Below are 20,459 nucleotides of genomic sequence, written 5' to 3' on the forward strand. Positions count from 1 at the left end.
TTTAAATTTTGGCGGTTCGTATTCTGAAACGAAACTAGGGGAACACACTTTGCGGAAAGTTGCATTTAAGACTATTCAAAATTCTTCAAAACTTTACAAGAACTCTTACTCCTTGATGTAATTTTCATTCCCAATCACCATGAATCAATAAATAAATCATTTATAAGTTATTGAAAGGCTTCTTGGAACTTCGGAGATGATGTGCCCGATGAGCACTGATCATAGAAAAGATTACCACTACTGGGAATTTCACCTGTCATCTTACTCACTGACCGTCGTTTCTTTAATTAATAGTATTTGGGGGCCGTTTTCTTTTGGCACTGTTTATAGCCAAACTCGATTTATGTTGCTAGGCTATTAGTTGGTCATTGACAGTCATGACGGAATAATAATGGTGTTTTTATGAGTCATTATGACGGCTCTGTATGTGGAGTATGATGCCTAGCCACAGCTTCATTCGTGATCGAAAATTAATGAGGTTTTTTCGCATGGGAGATTCAAACTAAACATTATTTATATACAAACCCTTTTTTTGGTATTAAGGGCATGAGAAATTAAGACGTTAATAATTTTACCCTAATAAAAAATAGCATTAGGGGCCGTGTCAAAAAAAGATGAAATTTAAGGATTAAGATTAAGTAAATCATTCAGGTGGCAAGCAGATCTCTCGGATGGAAAAATTTGTTAAACCAATTGATGTCGACAGTGGCGTAGGCAGGATTTGGCTAAGGGGGTGAACAAATATTGTATAGCATACTTTTTAGCCCAAAGGTTTGCATAGGACTTAATCTATAAACCTTAAATTTATAAGCTAAGTATGACAAAAATAGGATGCAACTTTCTGACTTCAATAAAATCATCAAATGAAAAAGAACATGTTCTTATGGATATAAAAAAAATGCATGGAAAATTGAAAAACGTTTACTATCTTTAAAGATCAATGCCTAAAGATTTTCTAAACTTTGATTATCAACCTACTTAGCCCTTTATATTTCCCCTTTAAGATATTCAAGATCCCCTGCCAAAACGAATGGGTATTCTTTTGTGCCATGTGCCACTCGGAACCACCAAAAAAAGAATTTCTAATTTGAAATGCGATCCCAGCGAGGCGGTTGCAGAGTTTTTTGAACCCAGGTCGAAAGAGTTACCCTTCGGCATGCCAAAGGAGCTGGCAGAGGACCTGGATGAGGACGAGGACGAGGATTGGCAAAGGTGAACGACAAAGCCGCCGGCAAAGTCAGACACCGGAGATGACGTGACGCACCACTTTCGCCCTCAGTTCAAGGAACAGGAGATCGGAGATCTGGGCATCAAAACAAAAACACTAGCTCACACGCTCTGCCAGCGGTCCATCGATGTCCCTTGTCCCTTGGTCCATTGGTCCAATGGACCCCGCCTGCACCTCATCCCCTCTGATCCCGCCCAAACTTAAAGATCCGATCTTCTCAGAAGATCGAGCGACATTCCCTGCTCTTTTCTTGTTGCCATGGAAAGGACCCATATGCGAAATGCTCTCGTCTAGACTGCACGAATATCAGATCGTCGATGGACCGGCGATTCTATTAGAACCCAAAAACCTGTTTGCGTTTCATGCTACGTTGGTTTTTTTTTTGTATTTCGGCTCTTTTTTTTGTTATTTTTTGTGTTTGATAATGAGTTGTGAATTTTATGCCCAGGTAGGAGCATTCGGCGGAGATCGTTGACATGGCGCAAGTGGCGCGATTCCTCAAAATCAGGTTGTGAAATTGTATTTATGAATGAGAGCCCGTGGCGAACCAATTAGAAGCGGCATACCAAAAAAGAGTTTTACCCACAAAGCACACATTCCGAACCAATATCGAGGTTCCCAGAACGTGCCCGTTACCGTTATTTGGGAGGGGGGTTTACTGAAGATTGGATTGGAATGGGATCGACGAGCAGGGGAATGCACATTCCGAAGGATACGTGAGAAATTGCGGGGGAAGTGCAACTGCGTCGTAGTATTGCGCATACGCCCCGGGGGCTGGTTAGCATTTCCGCGTTTAATGCGATGCGAAAATGCAACGAAGGCGATAACGAATACAACAAAACCAAAAATCTGAACCCATTAAAAGTCGGCCGAAAGTGTGCAATGACCGAGAGAGCGGTTAAAAATATCCCAAAAGAACGTAACACAAATGATACGATCTGTTAAAAAAAGAACAAACGATGATGACGCCCGATGCAGAACAACCGTTAAGCGGCAACTGCTCACCTGTGAGCGAAAGGGAAAGCGGTCCAGAAAGAGAGATAGAGGGAGAAAGAGAGAGCAGCGCACGAGGAAAGCCGAATGAAAACGAGAGTGAAAGTTCTTTACTTTCGCTTTTCAGAACCATTTTACAACTTCAGCTTACCAGAAATTACAGGATTTATAGGAATGCCTTCCCGTAATCAATCGAAATATTATTATACCTCTTTATATATCCTTTAAAAAGGTAATATCTGGATTTTACTTCAAATATAAAAAAATATATCGGAATATATAGTTGTACAGCAGTATTTTTGCGTAATAATGGTTAATGTTTACTGTTATATGCTTTTTCATTTTATTTCGTTCTAGAACCAGTTTTTAAATTCTATATAAACAATTTATTCTTTATCTAATGTATAAGCTTTCAATTGCTTAATATATTGTTATTACTTTTTATCAATGAATATACAGGTAAAACTGCTTTCAATATGTTCAGTTTCATTTAATGAAGTGGTGCATTTCCAGTTTTTCCAAAATCTTCTATAACAAAAGGTAGATATTTATTAAATTTTATGTTCCTATGAGCTACACAGACAAAAAGTAGGGTCATGTCTATCACAAATTAAATACCATTTGTTTTTAAAAACATCAACATATGTACTTGATATTCTCACATTGTATGAAGTTAATGTTTTTGTTATTGAATCAAATTTTTTAAGGTATTATTTGTGGGTGTAGAGATATGAAAGACTGAAGAAAAAAACCAATCAAATTGGATTTGCCCATTCAATTTCACAATGCATTTTTGTGTTGATAAAAGTTCTAAGGGGCATTTGTTAATCTCTCGAACGTCGACATCTAACAGGAAACATTTTAATGTTTTTGTGGGTCTAATAAATGTGATTATATGTTCCGTTTTCAATTAAATCAAATAATTAGATGTGGGTGAAGTGTCATGATTATCAGAAGGTGCGTTGCCCTGGTAGGAAAACCCCCTGGCAACAAGGTCCAAGTGGAACTTTCACTGCCACCGTCGACCGTCACAACAAACTATTACTACCTTATTACATTACCAAGGTGTTTTGATAAGACTCTAAAATACTACCAGTATTTGGCATATCTTTATCAAGAGCAACACAGCATGAGGCGCGATGACTCAGAGAGGCCAAAACAATTATGTTGAAATTCGTGGAGATTTGAAGGCGGCGCCATGAAACTATAAAAGCCAAATCTTAAGGTCTGACGTACGTCGTCCGTTCCGCAGTCCATTGATAAAAAATATATATGTTTCTGAATTCCCGGCACGCCTTGGCCGCTTACGCAAAACTCCTGCGAACGGATCCCATCCCGATCCCCAGCCCAAAAATCAAAAAATTCCGAGCCGCTCTCTCACCCCCTATTCGAAATAAAGAGCGAAGCGCCGATTCTCGACTTTTGAAGCGCGTATAAAAGCTTGGGGACCTCGGTTGAGCTTTCATTGTGCGCTCGCCACTCGTGATTATCAGGTAACGCCGATCTGACGGGTTTACATTCAGCAAGTTTTCGATTTGCCCGCCAAAAAAACACGTATACGTAGTGTTGCAGCCAGAAATAGTGGTCAACGCACCATAGTGATCTTACAGGAATTGTGATCCTAGAAAGGAATTAAAATGAGTTCAAAGGTGAGTTGTCTAAAATTATGTTTATAAATATATAAAGCATAGCAGTAGTAGTAGTCAAAGATTAATTTTTAAGGTTTCTAAAAACAGATTAGACATGGTACTCACAAAAAAAAACTATTCCAAAACTAGTATTATTTAAAAGGATTTCTTCTCATAACAGTGGATTTAATTAGCATTTATTTTATAAAACTAGCTTAAAAATCATTTTTCAATTTTTTATGAAATATCGAGGTATTATTTTCCAGATTATCTAAATTTATTCCATACCAAAACTTTCCAAAATCAATAACAGTCTTCTAAGAAAACCTCACTTTAATTACTTAAATTAGCCTCGATGAAAAAGTGGGTGTGTACAATTAACAGGCTGTCGGCTAAAAATATCAATATAAACAAATGCGCTTTTGTTCGCCACTGGCAAAAGCATAATGACCGGACCGATTCCGACTCGGATTTATATGGGAGCGAGTGCTAAACAGATTGTCACCGCAAAGTGCGAAATGCAAAATGCGGAAATGCCTACCTGCGAGGCGCATTACATAATTTCCACACCAGCTCTCTGTAATGTCGGGGAAGTTTCGGTCATTAAAGGCGGCAATTAAATTTAACCATTTGGTCGCGTCGACTTGCAAATGCGCTCCAGTTTATGTTTCGATCTTGACACGATATTGACCCAGTTAATGGGCCGCATAATCCGGTGCGTGGGAGTCGGCAACGTCATTCCCACATCCCAATATCCCGGTTGTCGTCATCCAAAGTGGTTAATCCAGATTCGATGTCCATTTCCCGCGAAGCGAACCAGATTCAGATTGAAAAACCAAGGCAGAGCAGAGTGCAGCCGGTTAGAGGATCGTTGTAACACATATGCGATAAATTCTGAGCGTCAGCGATTTATAATTAGGCGCCGGAGGCCGGTTGGGTGTTTTTATTTTGGAAATACTCATACTCACAGATGTCTTGTTTTTTTCGCTCCTCCCTTACAGTTTAATGTGTGCCGCTGGATGCTGCTGATCCTCGGAATATTCTGCCTGCTCGACAGCTCATCGGGCTACTGCTCCCTGGAGCGGATGAAGAAGTTCGCGATGGAGGCCTGCGAACACTTGTTCCAGCAGGACGAAGGTGCCCGTCGAGAACGGAGGTCCGTTGAGAACCATCACCATCTAAATCGAATCGGACGTAAGTATCCACTACATTTTTATGGTGATGATCTTTAGTCATGTTTTTGGAGCATAGATATTCATCTAGGAATAGAGAAAATACTATAAATATTAAATTTTTCTATTAACAAAAATACTTTACCTTATAATATCATATTAAATTGATCTAACAAAAACATAAGTTCGTAAAGTAAAGACTTACAAATACCTAAAGACTTACAAATTTAACTTGTAGGACCTTGTAGTCCTACTTTTGCATTTTTATATCAAGATATAATCACAATTATCTTAAAATTTCTTTGCCCATAAAAGATAAAAATTTTGAATTATTTCTGCCACATACACAATATCCACTGTAATCTGTAAGGAAAAGAAGAAAATATATGATTAGCGACTTAATAAGGTCAGAGTGTCAGTCAACCCGACAATTGCATTCGGAACTGCATGTCGAAAACACGTTTTTAAAGTGTGTAGATTGCAATTAATACGCGCATTACACCGGCATTTGCATAAAGCAGTTCCGATGCAAAAGTTAACCGATCTCAAGGCGCAGGTTCAAGATCAATTAGCTCACTCGCAACGTTTCCCCCTTTTTTCCACCGACTATTTCAGACGGTAAAACGCACAACAAGCACCATCACATCCGGCGGAGCAGCTATCCAATGGGTGGATATTTAAAGGTGACTCTGGAGCACTTCAACCGCCTCAGCGGAATGGACATCTTCCCACGCTACAAGCCCAATAATCTGCACCACGAGAAGAAGCAGCGATTCAAGCGGGATCACTCGAGCAGGAGCTACAACAACATCCCCTACTGTTGCTTCAACCAGTGCGAGGAGGAGTTCTTCTGCTAAGAGACCTCCAGTTCCGTGCTCCACGTCGGTGCCATCTGGTCAGCATTTACTGACTCCGTCCATAGTCATAGTTAGGCTAAAGATGTACATTTTACAAGTCGCGCTCACTCTTATAGAGTACCTTTTTGTGCCCCCAGCAAGGGGCCCGAATCCATTTACACTATTTATACTGTTAGATCTAAGTTGAATAAACAATCGAATACAATTGATTCTCCTGATTGAAATAAAATTAGTTTTTATAAAGGTTAGAGGGGCAATTAAATACAAATATTATGCAGAGAATCTCACAGCACATAAGCCTTAAAACAAATAAAAGTATTTTATGGATAGGCCTAAATTATAATGAGATCATAACTATCATAATATAGAGCTTGCAATGTGGTTGACATATAGTTGCTCGATCAATGATTATTCACAAAATTTTAAGCTTAGTAACAGACAATTTCGAGGGGTGAGGAACTAAGCACTTGAAAAAATAATATCTAGCATACTTTGGGAATACAAATACAATAGGGTCTTTGAATTAAACACCTCTTAAATCAGAAAGGTATCCTATATGGAACTTATATAATAAGCGCCTTTGCAAACGGAGCATTTGTACTTGCGGCAGTTCTTCTCGCCAACCGTCTCCAGAGACCGAAAATACTTGGACACCACCAGCAGGATATCCTCGCGGCGGCTCCGCAAGAAATCCTCTGCAAAATTATCAAAGGTGTTGACGCAGTGCATTAGAATGCGAAAGAGCACAGCCTCCGTGGACACGAACGTGTTCAGCGTGCGATCAATAGAGTCTACGTTCTCCTCCACAAAAGTGCGGGTCATCTGCATAAGGAGCTGCACTGCCTGATCCGTAAAGTATCTAGCCATGGCCTCTAGAACGTCAGCAAAACTGGACAGATTTCCAATGTGCTGGGCAAACTTGCCGCCGAACTTTTGAGCCAACATTTCCAGATTGACGAGCACCTGACCGCCACTGCCCAGACTCAGAATTTGGGGTAGCAATGTTGTGGCCACTGTGAGTCCCTGACTCAGATGCGAGTTGATGTTATGGAGGCTGAGGAGTGCCTCCTTGAAGGGAATTTCGTTAAGCGTGCGCACAATATCAAACTGGCCAGATTCATTGTGCAACTTAACTGACTCCTGGGAGATGCGATCAATCACTTTTCTGTTAAAATATAAATTGATTAAAGTAAGTTATGGATGGAATGGAGGGATTGGCCAACCTGGTTTGATTGCGAAGCGCTTTCCTTAAGGAAGAGCCATTGGTGGCCTTGGAAGCTATGCGCATATTGTTAATGGAATGAGTGAAAATGACCAGGTGGGAGGCCATTTGCAGCATATCCAAACTGTTAATGGCTTGATCATCGCCAATTTTCTGGGGGAGAGAAAGAATTGAATGAAACAGAAGTCTTATTTTATGAAGCAAACTTACCAAATACAAATCGTAAACACCATTGACCACGCCGGTTCCCGCGATTACCGCTGAGGCACCATTTATGCCCCTCACAGCCAACTGGGCAGCGGGGTTTACTTTGTAGCCTGCACCGGCAGCCGTGGCCAGGGCCTTAGTGGCCCCGGTGGCGCCCAGACCCACAACACCACCTGCCACACCCAGCCAGGAGCAACGAGCGTCACCATCTGTAATCCACGTGGACTGACCGTGCCGTCGGCGGTCAATGAGATGGGAGGCCGAGCGCAGAGTGCTGTAGACACCGGTGGCTACGCCCACAGCGGTGGCGGCAATCACCAGGGGAGCGGCCAGAGGCACCGCCAGAGCAGCTGCAGCCGGAACACTGGCCACCAGCCCACCCACAGTGGCAACTTTATCGCCGGCATTGAGTAATCTATACCGTCCTCGTGTCGCGGGCGTGGGATGGACCATCAATTGGACGCCGGGCTCCTCGCCATCGCTGAAGGTGTAGACTCCTTGGCTGGGGGCAATCATCAGGCCCTTGGGCAGGGTGTTTCGGAAGACAAACTGCTCCCAATTGGAGTACACCCGGGCATTTTCGTCCACAAAGATCATGCAACAGGCGGCGCTGTTCTCGCCTTTCATGCAGCGCCGAGTGCGGAAAACCGGATGACAGCTGTAATTGGTGGATTCCAGGGCCGATTCCGGGTCCGTATCTGGCGTGACCAGCACGTAGATGATGGCGGATAGTAGCGTGCCATTGGTGTAGCGACGCTGCTGCCAAATATTCCGGAAAAGCTGATCCCGCCTTCGTTGTATTGCCTTGGCATTCCGGGCGTCGTCCTCGCGAATGAGGTTCTCTATCTTCTGCTTAAGCACATCCCCTTGATCAGGGGCTAAGCTAAAGAAATTAATAGATATTAACTAGGCAAGATTATTCAGTTAATTGCATAACTTACGAATCCCAAATAATTTCGGAACGCAGCCCACTGCTGAAGCCAAAATCTCTTTGCACTTCGTAGACCGTGCGAGAGATTGGCGTTTCCTCTGCTTCCTCCATGATCCAGAGTTCCTAACTCGAGGATAGACTTATGCTAATCATATATGAGTCCGGCACTATTAATTTAGTTAAGGAGCTGTAGTTTAACGGGAAATTCTTTCGTTTCCATGACAACAAAGCTGGCGCCAAATCAGAGATGTGCACTGCTCGATATTTTAGCTACCGAGGGCACTTTTCAAAGTTATCAAGCTTAATTAATCGGAACCGCGTAATTTAAATGTTAAAAAGGTCTTAGTTATTAATCCATAACTAACTATAATGCGAAGAAATTGTTCATTGCTGAAATAGTTTTGTAAAATGTACCTATATTGGTAAAATCTTAACTTCTCTGATTCCTATAATAACATAGGCATTTATGGTTCCTAACAATTAAGCTTTAATAAGGGCTTCTCAAAAATCATTCCATTTAAAAACCCTAAAAAACATTGAAACAATTCATTGTAATATGGTAAGCCTTTATTTATTTATTGTACACTTAAAAGTTAGTCATACAAAAACATTGCTAAGGCCACGGTTAAGTCTGTTTTAGAGTTGGTAGGCAAAAGGGCCATTGGCAAGCGATTTTCGTGGTTAAAAATCATCAACAAGATTAGTTAACAACGAATTAAAAGGTAAAATGAACGTAAATACAAGTATTGCATTGAAGTTGTGAGTCTATCAGTTGGTTAACAATAAAAACATTTGCTTATCCTTACAAAATTCGAACTGAAACTGGCTGCCATTAAAAACGAGTTACAACGGGCCCTAGGACCAACCGCCTGTGAGCTTGTGGAAGAGCTCCTCGTTGAGGGTCTGGTTGTTGTCCTTCGACCGCATCGACATGAAAATGTAGCCACCGATGAACTCGTGCACCACCTTGCAGTCGGCAGAGTGGCAGGAGAACACCACGTTCTCGTCCTCGAACTGGATCATCATGCACTTGATGTTCCAGTTGACATTCCAGGCCTTCATGGTGTTATAACGCCAGGTCTTGATGTGATCTCCTGAACTTAGATCCATGCGCATGATGCGGTTGTGGGCCACGCCCAGCAACTCCTCCTTCCGATGCCCGTCGAACTTGATGATGAACAAGGTGACTCCAAAGTCTGGCAGTGATCGCCATGCCTGGATGTACTTCATCTTCGAGTCCAGAGGATTCAAGTCCCTAACGTTGGCGTGTGCTTCGAGGATCCGCTGCACTGCCTTGTTCGATAGTTTGCGATGTATCTTGGGCGACAGGTAGTCAACAGCTTCCACGGAGCGGGGATCAATGTTCACATGTATTCCGTGCACGGGTCGCTGCATCTGCAGTAGCGAAAGTATGCCATCCACTTCACTCTCGTACGAGCTGTCCGCCAGGGATCTTCCCTTGGCTGCCAATCGGCAGGCGGCCATCCACTTTGCGTACTGCTGCTCGTTCTCGCAGCGCACCCACACCTCGCTGTTGGTGCCGTGACCTCCGTTCGAAGGAACCTCCAGCCGAATGGCGTACTTGCCCTGCGCGAGGTTAACATCGGGGGTGACCTCGCAGCCCTTCAGATTGATGCTAATAACGGGGGCAACGCGTCGCGACTCCTCTGCGTTCTTGAACAGGTGCAAGTGCAGATCACGGTAAGTGAAGTAGTATCGCTTGTAGCCGCGCAGCGTAAATCTCTGCGGCTTCAGATACCGCAGATAGTCGGAGAGTTCGGGTATGCGTGTGATGTTCCGCGAATCCCCGCCAAAATCCGGTCCCTCCAGCGTGATCTGAAGCTCCTTGAGAGCCGAATCAATCTCGTCTTCGTTGTCATTCTCCTGACTGGATGTCTCGATGCCAGAGTCCACCGCTCCACCTTGGGGCGTGGGATCCACGTGATGGTTGACCTGGAACTGAAGGGCAGCAAACATAAGGCTCTCCTCCTCGGTGCAGTCCAGCTCTTCGTTTAACACACTCCACTTGGCCTGCTCGTACAGCTGATTGATGCGCACCTGGTCGCACCTGGGATTCAGGTCAAAGAAGGTGAAGTACTTGAAGCGTAGGCACAGCGTGTCGTACTCCCGAATGCCCTGTTCCATGATGGACAGCGACGAGTCCAGCCAGCCCACATTCAGGCGGGCCTTCTCCACCAGTGACTTGGGGCGCAGCTGAAGGGCCCGCACATCGGAGCAGGGAGTGGGCGGTGAGCTGGCCAGATTCTCCTGGAAGTCGCCGAGACTCGAGGAGCTTGAATCGTAGGTGGCATACCCCAGTTGACTTTGCTTCCAGGTGCCGGGGGAAGGTGAGGCCGTGGCCAAGGGCGAGCGAGCTCGGTGATTGTGCGGCGACAGAGGAGCGCAGAAAAAGGATCCCGGCGCCGAGGGCTTGTCCAGACTGCCAGTGCTCCCGCCATCGCCATGAAACGAAGTGCTGATTGGCACAAAGGAGTTGGTGTCTGCAGCCGGCTGTAGGTAAGTGGTGCCATCCGGTTCGGCGATGGGCACTCTCTTCTGGTGCGGCACCTGAGCGAAGTTGCGCTTCAGGTGCTCCGCCTCGAGTGGTTTGCACAGGGAGAGCTCCTCCGGATAGCGGATGTCCAGCTGCTTGCACAGATTAACCACCGCCGAGAAGGTCTTCACAGAGTAGTCCACGCGACAGTCGAGATACCTTAAGTCCGGCAGCTGCACCCGCAGTATCTTGTGCATGGGCGTGAAGTGCAGCAGACTGTCCGCCTGGACACCGCACTGATCCAGTGTTAGTCTCGTCCTGCTGAGCCACACATTCCTGGCGGGCCACCAAAGCGCATGATCCGACCAGTCCTTGGGATTTTCCGGATCCACCAGCTGCAGCATGATGCCCCCAATGTGCTGGTCACCGCGCACGCGCATCGTCTTCTCCAGCGCCAGGTCCGTGATGAAGATCCGCAGATTCCACGAGTTCTCGCCGACGTGGATCATGGTGATCTATGGTGATGTCACCTGTCCTACTTTCCGTGGGGCTTCTGGGGCGTTTCTAGGTCGTCCTTGGTGGGGCGCCCACTGTAAAATCAAGAGTTTTACACCGATCGCCGCACAGATGGTCGCCTTTTTGGCATTTCCCGCACTGTGACGCAATCCACGGGTCGCAAATACCTTGCGATTGCGTTGCCTAGGGCGCAATGTTTCCGGATCCGGGCAATTGCATCGATTCTCGTTCTCGGAAAGAAATTCTCGGAGGAAATAACCCGTCGTTCGAATTGGGGCGATTTTGAAAGACTACTCGGCTTGCTTGTTTTTAAAAACGTAAGAAAACGTAAGTGTCGGGCCAACGTAAGTGTCAGTGAAAAAGGGAGACAGCCTCAGCGTAAGTGTCAGTAAAAAAGGGAGACAGCCTCAGCGTAAGTGTCAGTAAAAAAGGGAGATGCAAGATCGCTCTCTGCTCTCCGGCTCTCCGAGAGAAACCGAGATTAAAGAAAATTCAGTCCGTTGAAAAAGAAAGCGCCGAAACGAAGAAGAGGTGGAGAAACATCGATATTGCCAACAGTGATATCGATATTCAAACATCGGTAGCTTCTATTTTTGGCTTGGACTATCGATATTACTTTTTAAATATTAATATTAGGCATTCATATGCAGGGAACTTAAATAAAATATATTATTTTAATAAATTAGGCAACTCCAACAAACATACATTTTCTGAAGCATCATTTACGGTTCATTGGCCATCCTTCAAATTACGATATATTTCTTACACCTCTAATTATTATATTTTGGGGAATTCCCTATTTTTGTGGGTTCCAAAATGTGAAGCCTACCAAAGGAACACCAAAAAAAATTTTTTCAATGATTTTCGCAAAAACCAATGGCGGATACAAATTTTAAAATTTAATGGTATTGGAAAATTTTAGGTATAACTCTTATTGAAACAAATTACAGACGTTTAAAACCCCCAATACCTTTTTTGGACCTTAACAGGCACTCAAGAAACCAAGAAATAATACATGACCATTTTTTTTTAAATACCTTTTTTTAAATATACGTACATATGTACATATGTATTTTTCTTACTTAAAATATTGTTGTTTTTTTTTGTTTTTAAAATAATATTGAAATTTTTATTTTACAATGCTGTCTTACCAATTTAATGGGTATCTCATTTTATAATTTAATTTAAGTTTCTCATCATGCATGCAAATTAATTAGCTTTAAACCAGACTCAAAAATTGTATGACCCAGAACCCGGGCTTAAATAAATTCCGTTAGAAAAAATTCCGTAACCGCTTTTGCTTGATGCACGATGGGCTTAGGGTAATCAAAATGAATTCACTTAATTTGAGTTCAATTGGTAAGTGGTCAAATTGGATGGAGACACGCACGGTGATCCCAACAGGTAGCCCCCTATAAAAGACGGGGTTGCTGATATGATTGACAGCATACGATCGATACGAAATGGGACGTTCCAGTTTCCGCCTAGCCATGTGGCACACCTCGTTGGTGGTTGCCCTGATGTGCACCACCAGTTTCCGAGTGAACGGACTGCCCCATCCACCGGCCACCTCAGCGGCACCCATGATGGAGAGGATGGTGGAAAGGGCCTATGACGACAAGTTCGACAATGTGGACCTGGACGAGATTCTCAATCAGGAGCGCCTGTTGATCAACTACATCAAGTGCCTGGAGGGCACAGGTCCTTGCACTCCCGATGCCAAGATGCTAAAGGGTGAGTCCAAGTCCCGGTAAAAAACTATTAGTAACTCCCACCATCCCTTGCAGAAATCCTACCCGACGCAATCCAAACCGATTGCACCAAATGCACGGAGAAGCAGCGGTATGGTGCTGAGAAGGTGACCCGTCACCTCATCGACAACCGACCCACTGACTGGGAGCGCCTGGAGAAGATCTACGATCCCGAGGGTCTATACCGCATTAAATATGAGGAGATGAAGGCAAAAGCCAATGAGGAGTCTTAACTTAACTCCGTTGTAGGTGTTCACTTTAGTGTTTATTTAGCTTAAACTACCAAATATACTGCAGAGAAGCTTCAACCTTTGACCTTTTTCAAAATTGGGTTGAGATGGGCTGAGAATGTGGCAATTATTCTTAAAAAAGAAAAATGGAAAACATTATTTTTTTAAATAATAAATATTTTAGAAGACTTTTTAAAACTAGATTTTGATTAAAAGCTATATTTTCATCAGTTAATATATTTAAATATTTTAAAATTAATCAATCAGGCTTATAGCAATATATCATGGCTAAAATTCCGCTGAACATGCTGAATGTTTAAAGAAAAATATCAATTCATCGATGGTTAGAAAAGCCCTTGCTTAAGGAAGGACCCAAGTCCTGAGTCGCGATTCCCCATCGATAGGCTGGCTATCGGGGGCGCCATGGCAACCAGTTCCTGGGACCCCCGATTCCGGAATTATCCCCAACAACGCAGCAGTCGGCGGAGCAAACAATAAACAAACATCAAACATCAGTCGTAACCACAGCAGCAGGCACTTGGTTTTCAGTTATATTTGGACATCGCCTCGCACCGGCTCTCCATCCATCTTTCCAACTACACTAAACATCCGAATCGGCCTCTGAAAAATTATTAGCTTTTTCGAGCTAACCCAGTGATATCCTCCGGAGCAGCGGCAGGATCTTAGATGGTATCGCCGCGCAAGCCGGCATCGTCCTACGGCCCAAGAGCACCCCGCTTGGAAGCGAACAATCTGATGGCGTGGGTAGAGTCCACATTTCCGGGGGTATCCCCATTAAAAACCCTTTCCCTCTCCCTTTGAATCCCCTTTTCAGAGCGTCGGCAAAGAGCTGCGAGAGCCTATTCTCGGCCAGCTCCCGGGAATCGGCCAGTTTGATCTACCAGAGGAGCAAACCTGCCCAACAACGTGGCGGCATGAAGGGCTCCTCCGGCACCAGCCACCCGACGATGTCCTCCCAGAATCACAGCGAGATCCATCAGCGGGTCATGTCCGCGAGGAATCTGCGCGCCAAGACCTTCCAGAATCAGCTGGCCGATGCCCAGGCGGAGATCGCCAACCTGGCGCACGAGAACCGCATGCTGCGCACCCTCCACAAGCGCCAGTCCTCGGCGCTGAACAAGTACGAGTCCAACAACGCCGAGCTGCCGCAGTTGCTCCACTCCCATGCCGAGGAGCTGCGCGTGTGGCAGACCAAGTACAGGAACCTCCAGGCCGCCAACAAGGACCTCGAGCTGAAGCTCAAGCAGAAGGAGGCCATCATCCTGTCGCTGAGCGATCAGAACAAGCACTACAGCCAGCTCAACAAGGATAAGTATGTGATTACATGAACAAGAGATCACAGAGTAAGGTTTAATCATGGTACACTTAAATTAGAAGCATAATTTTGGATTAGCATGGGTCGAGATAAAATTAAAAGCCCTTTTTAAATCAATATGATTTCAGTTTTGGAACACATCTATAAGGTTTACTTCTGTATTGCACGTCGCTTGAAAAACTATTCCATTACAAAAGCATTTTTCGGATACAAGTCATTAATATTTGTCAGAATTTATTATTTAGTAGGGTACTTTATATAGATGGAACATAACTTTCATCTTTAATGATTTCATTCTTACAAGAAATGCGAAAAGTGTCCATATGTAATTTACGGAACTATATTCCATTTAGCGATATGAATTAGTTGAAATATCACATTTTTAATATTTCAAAAATATAACTTTTAATCTCTAAATAACGTAAATGTTTTATGTAGATATCAACCAACTCGAAACGATATCTAATTTTTTTTTTAAGAAAATGTTTACTTCTACATTTATTAGACCCACCTTTACATAAAGTTCATTCCACCTTTATATAAAGATCATTCCCTAATATCCCTTATTTTATTCAGAAACCTCGACGAGCGCCAGAAGCTCCAGGAGAAGCTGAAGTCCCTGGAGCAGCGTCTGGAGGACAAGGATAACGACATGAAGCTGATGGCCCGCAAGGTACAGCTGGAGTCGAAGAACTTCCGCCAGCAGCTGCTCAACGAGCAGAAGAAGGGCAAGGAGGTGATGCTGAAGCTGGAGAAGGCCAGGCTGGAGATCAGTGGCTACCGCAAGCTGGAGGAGTACACTGTGAGTGTAACCATGAGGTATACCAGACCATATTACATTTTATCGTATCCAGCTCGGCACCGAGAAGGTGAATCCCCTTTCCTCTGGACGGCGCACTAAGCTGAGCGGAGTCACCGAGGAGCCGGACAAGATCGACAAGCTGGAGAAATCATTGGATATGCTGGACAAGGCCATCGAGAAGAACAACCAGAGCGAGTTCAACGCCCTGACGGACGTCATGGAATCGGAATCGTTCTATGACTTCGAAAAGGACAGTGCGGAAGACAAGAGTGGGCCGAGCACTCCGCCTGGCCAGCCGGAGCGACAGACGGCAGGAGGACGTGGCGGCAAGCTCGTACTGCCGCCGGCCACCAACCACACCAAGATGGGTCAGAACGCGAGCCGTTCCACTCTCAGCCAAGTGCTGTCGGCCCAGGGAAGGATCCCAGTGTCCTCCGCAAAGGCTGCTAGATCCAGAATTGGCGTGGCAGCTCCCAAGGCGGGAAGTGTCCAGGCCAGCAAACGTCGTGAACCGGAAGTCCTGTCCAGAATGACATCCGCTGAGGTCAAGTCCAAGCAGCAATCCCTGAAATCCCTGGAGTACGAGTACGAGGATGACTATGAGCAGGCGGGCGAGGATGATGAGGATGACGCCTACGCCATGATGGGCAAGATGTGCGAGGAGGGCGAGGAACCAGAGGACAACAGCGAAGAGAATGCCAACGAGGCCAGTCTCGTGAAGTATGCCGCCTACCTGGACGCCAAGAGCAGCGAGGGCGATCCTCTGGAGGAGTCGCTTGAGGATGACGACGAGGGAACGGATGGCCAGCAAACGCAGCGCAGTGATGACGAGGTATTCACCACTCCATTATTATTCCTTTCTAGCTTTAATCCCCATTGTTGTTCCCAGTCCCAGGACAACAGTGTTCGTGCTCCGCGTCTGAAGGAAAACATGTCCAGCCTGCGCAAGCAGATTTCGGATGACTACAAGGAGCGCGAGAGCTTCCTGAAGACGTTCTGCCGCCAGGCGAGCAACAGCAACATGCGCGACGATCCGGCGCCCAAGAAGAGGAACAGCATCGCCGGCGGAGCGGCGGCCAGTAGCCACATGACCGGCAGCCGCAAGCACGCCCTCCTGGCCGCCCTGAAGACGATCGACGACAACAAGAGCCAGGACTAGAGTACACCACGTTAGTTCCACCCATGTCCAGTTCAAGTTAGTCCCTAAGCGGTGTTGAGTTATATATATATTTTTCAAGCTGAGACCGGTGCTTCCGGCCCAGTTGGAGCAGCTGCATCAGTGGCTGGCCCAGGAGTATCCAATTCAACCACTGCTGCAGTTGCTCCAGCGCCGGCAGCGCGGACGTTGAGTAAATTTTAATAGAAATATATAATAGTTTGGTTTTTAGTAAGGGGAACTAGGCTTTAAAAGGATCATAGAAACATTTTATTTATTACCTATATTTTATACAGCGAAATTTCTAGCTTAGGCCGACTGCTTTCCCCGCATCTTGCTAATGGCCCGCGACACCTTCTTGCGCAGCTCTTTCTGGCGCCTCTCCTTGGAGGCCATCTTCTCCCGCTTCTTCTCGCGGTAGTTCTTGATTCGCTTCTTCGTCTCCAGGCGTTCGCGATGACGCTTGTCCTTGTAGTTCGTCTCGATCATCTTCATCATCTTGGCCACCTTCTGTTCGTACGGCGAGTTGACGACAGCCACACGTTCCAACGCCTCCTTGGGATTTTCTGGTCCCAGCTTGGGCTTGTCCTTGTACGGCAGCGCCCTTTGAAGTGCTTTGGGGATGGTTAGTGGCCGGAAGATCTTCTCCTTGCGCACGATCGACGTGTACATGCTGTCCGGCTGGGCTGCATTCTGCACTGCCCGCTCACGCTTGAGCTGGCCCAGCGTCTTCATGCCCTGCCACTGGCTCTTCTGCTCTAGCGGCAGCAGGAGTGAGGTCACCGGAGCGTAGAATCGGGGTACTTCCACACGGAACCAGGTGCGGCAAAAGACAATGTCGCTCAGTAGGATCTTGTCCTCGAATGTCGCACGATAGGAACCTTCGGGTGTGTGGTGAGCCTTCTTGATCTGCCCTCTTATACCAGAGACCGTTTTGATCTTGGCCCCCTCGAACTTTGCCACTTCCAGCGAGGACGTAAACATATCCTTCACAAATGCCGTTTTCTTGTAGATCTTAAAGGGATGACCCACCAGTTTGAGCTTCTTCATGATCTGTGAGGATTTGTCCAGCTCCGTGACGCAGCCAGTAACCGCTATCCGGAAGCCCAGCCGACGCATCTCCTCCTGATCCTGCCGCACAGTTTGCAATGCTAGGAAGCCAGTATTTTGAGGCGTAATCGGACCCCAGAAGGTCATGCTGCAGGTGACGTGGTTGGGCGTGTACTTGAGGTAGCGCTGGCGGAAGTTGTCCTCCACCTTGGCATAGATGGCCACCGTTTGGAAACGCCGCCAACCCATCGAGATGATCAACGGATCTCCAGTCTTGAGGATCTTCTTGTACCAGCGATGCTTCTTCACCTTGCAGTTGACATATCCCACGTTCTCCTCGGTCAGATTTAGGGCACCGACCAGTACGGGATAGCTGGCATCGAAATTCTCCACAAACTCGGCGGGCAGCTGCTTGAATCCCAGGCGCACGTAAAGACCGGGTCGATAGCCTTCGATCTGAATGCGGAATTCGTTGTCCAGGTGAGCGAACTCGCTTTTGTTCAGCTCGCTCTGTCGCTGAGCCTCCGCCTTGAGGTCCTCGTAGAAGGAGTGATCGCCGGTGATGCGACCAGTGTCCTCCTCGCCCTTTCCCTCGCCACTGTTGTCGTACTCCGCATCGAACTTGGCCTTTAGCTTTAGTTTTTTGGCCATAAGCTCGGCCTTGGTAAGGTTCTCCTCCTCAACGCGCGTCAGTTTGCGCTTGGCTGCAGCGGATTCCGCAGCTTTCGAACCCTCTTCGTCCGATTCTGCACCATCAGCCGTCTTGGGTTTTCCGCTATGCTGCTCACCCGTCTCCAGATCCTCAAAGTCCCCGTAGACCTCGCTTTCGGCATCACTCATGTCGTCCATCTTCAGCAGGTTCTCTGCATCCTCGCTGGCCTTCCACTTGCCGGTAACGAAGCAGTTCTTAATCAGCTCTTTATTGTCCTCCGCCAACCAATCGCGAGTGGCATCTGTGCATAAAGAGGGGTAGGTTCATCATTTCTTTAGTTCTTAAAGATAATTATCCAGCTAAAGTACTTACCACCCTGATACTCGAAGAAACACCGCTCGTCCTTATCCCTAATGTCCTTGTCAGACTGCTGTTGGGTCTGTTTCTTAGCCGCCACCCGGAACAGACCACCTAGCTCCTCCTCGGAGTCTTCATTTTTATCTTCCTCGGCCTCCTGACGGCTGCGTTCACTCTGATTATAAACACCGTAGACGATGCGCATCAGGTTCTTGGACTCCGAATGACGTTGCAGAAAAGCATCACGAGCCTTCTGCGCCAGGTTTGTCTTCCAGCTCATGTTGCTGGCCAAAACGCGGGCCTCCTCATCGTCCGAATCGGATTCCTTGGCCGTTTTCACATTTCCCAGGCTTTGATACTCCTCATCGCCAGAAGAAGCATCCTCATCCTCAGCATCCTCCACCTCGCTGTTCTCGCCACGCCAATCGTCCGCACCAAACTCATCCTGTTCCTCCTCACTCTCAGCATCATCCAGACCAGAATCCTCCCCATCTTCATCCTCATCCTCGCTGCTTTCCTCGTTCTCCTCATCTTCGTTGTCTTCATCATTTCGGAAGTCCTTGGACTTGATGGGCTTGGCATCGGAGAAGAGACGGAACTCCTGCTGCCCCATCTGTTCATCGATGGTGGTCTTCTTGTCGATCAGCTTGCTGACCAGTTCCGCCTGCTCGGCCGCCTCGGCGGTCTGCTCCTGTTCCTTGTGCGAGTGGGAGCCCTGCAGTTCGATGTACACCGCATCCTTGTCGTAGACAATGCCACCCACTCCGGACATGGGGGCGTAAAGCAAGCGCTCCTTCTCCAGCAGACTGCGCTTCTTTTCTGTCCCAGGCAGAGGACATGGATCGGGTATGGCGCTCAGCTCATCGATGCGAGCGTCACCCAGTCCAGCAATGTGCACCATGTGCTCCTGCTTAAGCGGGACTCCCCGGACATAGCCATAGAGTACCACCTCGCGATCGCACTTGGGATCTCGACGCACTCGATCAGTGTTGGTGACATCCTCCAGGCGATCCACCAGCAGATAACTATGTGCTCCGCGCCACTGCAGCGGTCGGAACTTCATGACCGAAATGAAGCGTCCCAGGTTCTTGACCTCGTTGCGCAGGTACTCGCCATGGAGCAGACCCGACAGGTAGAAGAGCTTGGCGCCATCGTAGACCTCCGTCCAGAAGCGGTGTTTCAGCTCCTTCTTGCGCTTCCTTAGCTGCTTGGGATTCTTGATCATGTCCAGGTGGGTGAGCACACCCATGATCTTGGGCATGCCGTGCACCTGGCAGATGTTCAGAAACTCGAAAATCTCCATCTCGAAGCCATAGCTCGCGTCGCAGAGCAGCAGGACCAGATCGGCACACTTGGCCACATCAATCATGGAGTTGACATCGTTGTTGCACTCCAGCAGGGTGATGCGGCGCTTCTTGGAGGTCACAATGGTGATGGGTCCCTTGATATCGGTGACATTCGTGCGGGTGAAGCTCTTGATCAGGTTCTTGATCAGCGTCGTCTTGCCCACTTTGGGCGGGCCCACCACGGCAATTAGTACGGGTGGCGGTACGTCCGGGGTTTGGTCCACAACCGGAATGTGCTGCTTCTTGGCCGTGAGATCCTCCTTGCGCCGGAAGTTCCTCTCCGCCCGCTGGGCCGAGTTGATGGCGAACGCCTTGGGATTCCTCTGCCTGGCGGTCAGTTCGGGATCCTTTTGGTTGGAGTCCTTCTTGGCCTTCAGCTTCTTCTTGCCCGCACTCACGCCGGACTGGCGGGCGCGGTGCTGCTTCCGCTTGTCCTGGCCAGCATCTTCGGCCATGGTTAAAGCGATTTAATAACTCGAATTATCAAAATATTCGCTGTTTACGCGCTGCACGTGGAGGTTGGTTAAATAC

At 46.8% G+C, this 20,459-nt stretch overlaps 6 protein-coding genes across 7 annotated transcripts; 3 read left to right on the forward strand and 3 right to left on the reverse strand.

Annotated features, from left to right (window-relative positions):
- The first annotated feature begins 3,679 nt into the window (after positions 1-3,679).
- LOC119554702 lies at positions 3,680-6,102 on the forward strand. Its single transcript, XM_037865706.1, has 3 exons — positions 3,680-3,870; positions 4,851-5,043; positions 5,637-6,102. The coding sequence occupies exons 1-3, from the start codon at positions 3,859-3,861 to the stop codon at positions 5,876-5,878; spliced, it is 447 nt and encodes a 148-aa protein (XP_037721634.1). The 5' UTR covers positions 3,680-3,858; the 3' UTR covers positions 5,879-6,102.
- Positions 6,088-8,349, reverse strand: LOC119554701. The gene is made up of 4 exons (XM_037865705.1): positions 8,249-8,349; positions 7,311-8,190; positions 7,102-7,253; positions 6,088-7,043 (listed from the first exon to the last, which is right to left on the reverse strand). Exons 1-4 carry the CDS (start codon positions 8,347-8,349, stop codon positions 6,431-6,433), a joined length of 1,746 nt encoding a protein of 581 aa, XP_037721633.1. The 3' UTR covers positions 6,088-6,430.
- Positions 8,350-8,783: 434 nt separating this feature from the next.
- On the reverse strand, positions 8,784-11,684 carry LOC119554191 (unc-112-related protein). Its single transcript, XM_037864987.1, has 2 exons — positions 11,416-11,684; positions 8,784-11,322 (listed from the first exon to the last, which is right to left on the reverse strand). The coding sequence occupies exon 2, from the start codon at positions 11,239-11,241 to the stop codon at positions 9,094-9,096; it is 2,148 nt and encodes a 715-aa protein (XP_037720915.1). The 5' UTR covers positions 11,242-11,322; positions 11,416-11,684; the 3' UTR covers positions 8,784-9,093.
- A 1,014-nt stretch (positions 11,685-12,698) lies between these two features.
- LOC119553645 (putative odorant-binding protein A10) lies at positions 12,699-13,307 on the forward strand. Its single transcript, XM_037864128.1, has 2 exons — positions 12,699-12,982; positions 13,036-13,307. Exons 1-2 carry the CDS (start codon positions 12,712-12,714, stop codon positions 13,230-13,232), a joined length of 468 nt encoding a protein of 155 aa, XP_037720056.1. The 5' UTR covers positions 12,699-12,711; the 3' UTR covers positions 13,233-13,307.
- Positions 13,308-13,738: 431 nt separating this feature from the next.
- Positions 13,739-16,737, forward strand: LOC119553643 (myosin heavy chain, embryonic smooth muscle isoform). Of its 2 annotated transcripts, none has more exons than XM_037864121.1 (5): positions 13,739-13,990; positions 14,065-14,562; positions 15,142-15,367; positions 15,420-16,199; positions 16,254-16,737. In XM_037864121.1, exons 1-5 carry the CDS (start codon positions 13,917-13,919, stop codon positions 16,524-16,526), a joined length of 1,851 nt encoding a protein of 616 aa, XP_037720049.1. In that variant the 5' UTR covers positions 13,739-13,916; the 3' UTR covers positions 16,527-16,737. The 2 variants fall into 2 exon arrangements, with proteins under 2 accessions (XP_037720049.1, XP_037720051.1); XM_037864123.1 differs by having other exon boundaries at positions 13,741-13,990; positions 16,257-16,737.
- Positions 16,738-16,770: 33 nt separating this feature from the next.
- On the reverse strand, positions 16,771-20,451 carry LOC119553642 (ribosome biogenesis protein BMS1 homolog). The gene is made up of 2 exons (XM_037864120.1): positions 18,598-20,451; positions 16,771-18,526 (listed from the first exon to the last, which is right to left on the reverse strand). The coding sequence occupies exons 1-2, from the start codon at positions 20,381-20,383 to the stop codon at positions 16,833-16,835; spliced, it is 3,480 nt and encodes a 1,159-aa protein (XP_037720048.1). The 5' UTR covers positions 20,384-20,451; the 3' UTR covers positions 16,771-16,832.
- Between the last annotated feature and the right edge of the window lie 8 nt (positions 20,452-20,459).

This window comes from Drosophila subpulchrella, chromosome 3L (assembly GCF_014743375.2).
Source record: "Drosophila subpulchrella strain 33 F10 #4 breed RU33 chromosome 3L, RU_Dsub_v1.1 Primary Assembly, whole genome shotgun sequence".
Taxonomy (NCBI): Eukaryota; Metazoa; Arthropoda; class Insecta; order Diptera; family Drosophilidae; genus Drosophila; species Drosophila subpulchrella.

Excerpts from the sequence above, each read along its gene's own strand:
- LOC119553643 (XM_037864121.1), top strand. The coding sequence starts at position 13,917 with ATGGTATCGCCGCGCAAGCCGGCATCGTCCTACGGCCCAAGAGCACCC. Across the intron at positions 13,991-14,064 it reads GAAGCGAACAATCTGATGGC|AGCGTCGGCAAAGAGCTGCG; the intron begins GTGGGTAGAGTC and ends TCCCCTTTTCAG. Across the intron at positions 14,563-15,141 it reads AGCCAGCTCAACAAGGATAA|AAACCTCGACGAGCGCCAGA; the intron begins GTATGTGATTAC and ends TATTTTATTCAG.
- LOC119554701 (XM_037865705.1), bottom strand. The coding sequence starts at position 8,349 with ATGGAGGAAGCAGAGGAAACGCCAATCTCTCGCACGGTCTACGAAGTG. Across the intron at positions 7,254-7,310 it reads GTGTTTACGATTTGTATTTG|AAAATTGGCGATGATCAAGC; the intron begins GTAAGTTTGCTT and ends TCTCTCCCCCAG. Across the intron at positions 7,044-7,101 it reads GCGCTTCGCAATCAAACCAG|AAAAGTGATTGATCGCATCT; the intron begins GTTGGCCAATCC and ends ATATTTTAACAG.
- LOC119553645 (XM_037864128.1), top strand. The coding sequence starts at position 12,712 with ATGGGACGTTCCAGTTTCCGCCTAGCCATGTGGCACACCTCGTTGGTG. Across the intron at positions 12,983-13,035 it reads CGATGCCAAGATGCTAAAGG|AAATCCTACCCGACGCAATC; the intron begins GTGAGTCCAAGT and ends CATCCCTTGCAG.
- LOC119554702 (XM_037865706.1), top strand. Across the intron at positions 5,044-5,636 it reads CCATCTAAATCGAATCGGAC|ACGGTAAAACGCACAACAAG; the intron begins GTAAGTATCCAC and ends CGACTATTTCAG.
- LOC119554191 (XM_037864987.1), bottom strand. The coding sequence starts at position 11,241 with ATGATCCACGTCGGCGAGAACTCGTGGAATCTGCGGATCTTCATCACG.
- LOC119553642 (XM_037864120.1), bottom strand. The coding sequence starts at position 20,383 with ATGGCCGAAGATGCTGGCCAGGACAAGCGGAAGCAGCACCGCGCCCGC. Across the intron at positions 18,527-18,597 it reads TTTCTTCGAGTATCAGGGTG|ATGCCACTCGCGATTGGTTG; the intron begins GTAAGTACTTTA and ends CTTTATGCACAG.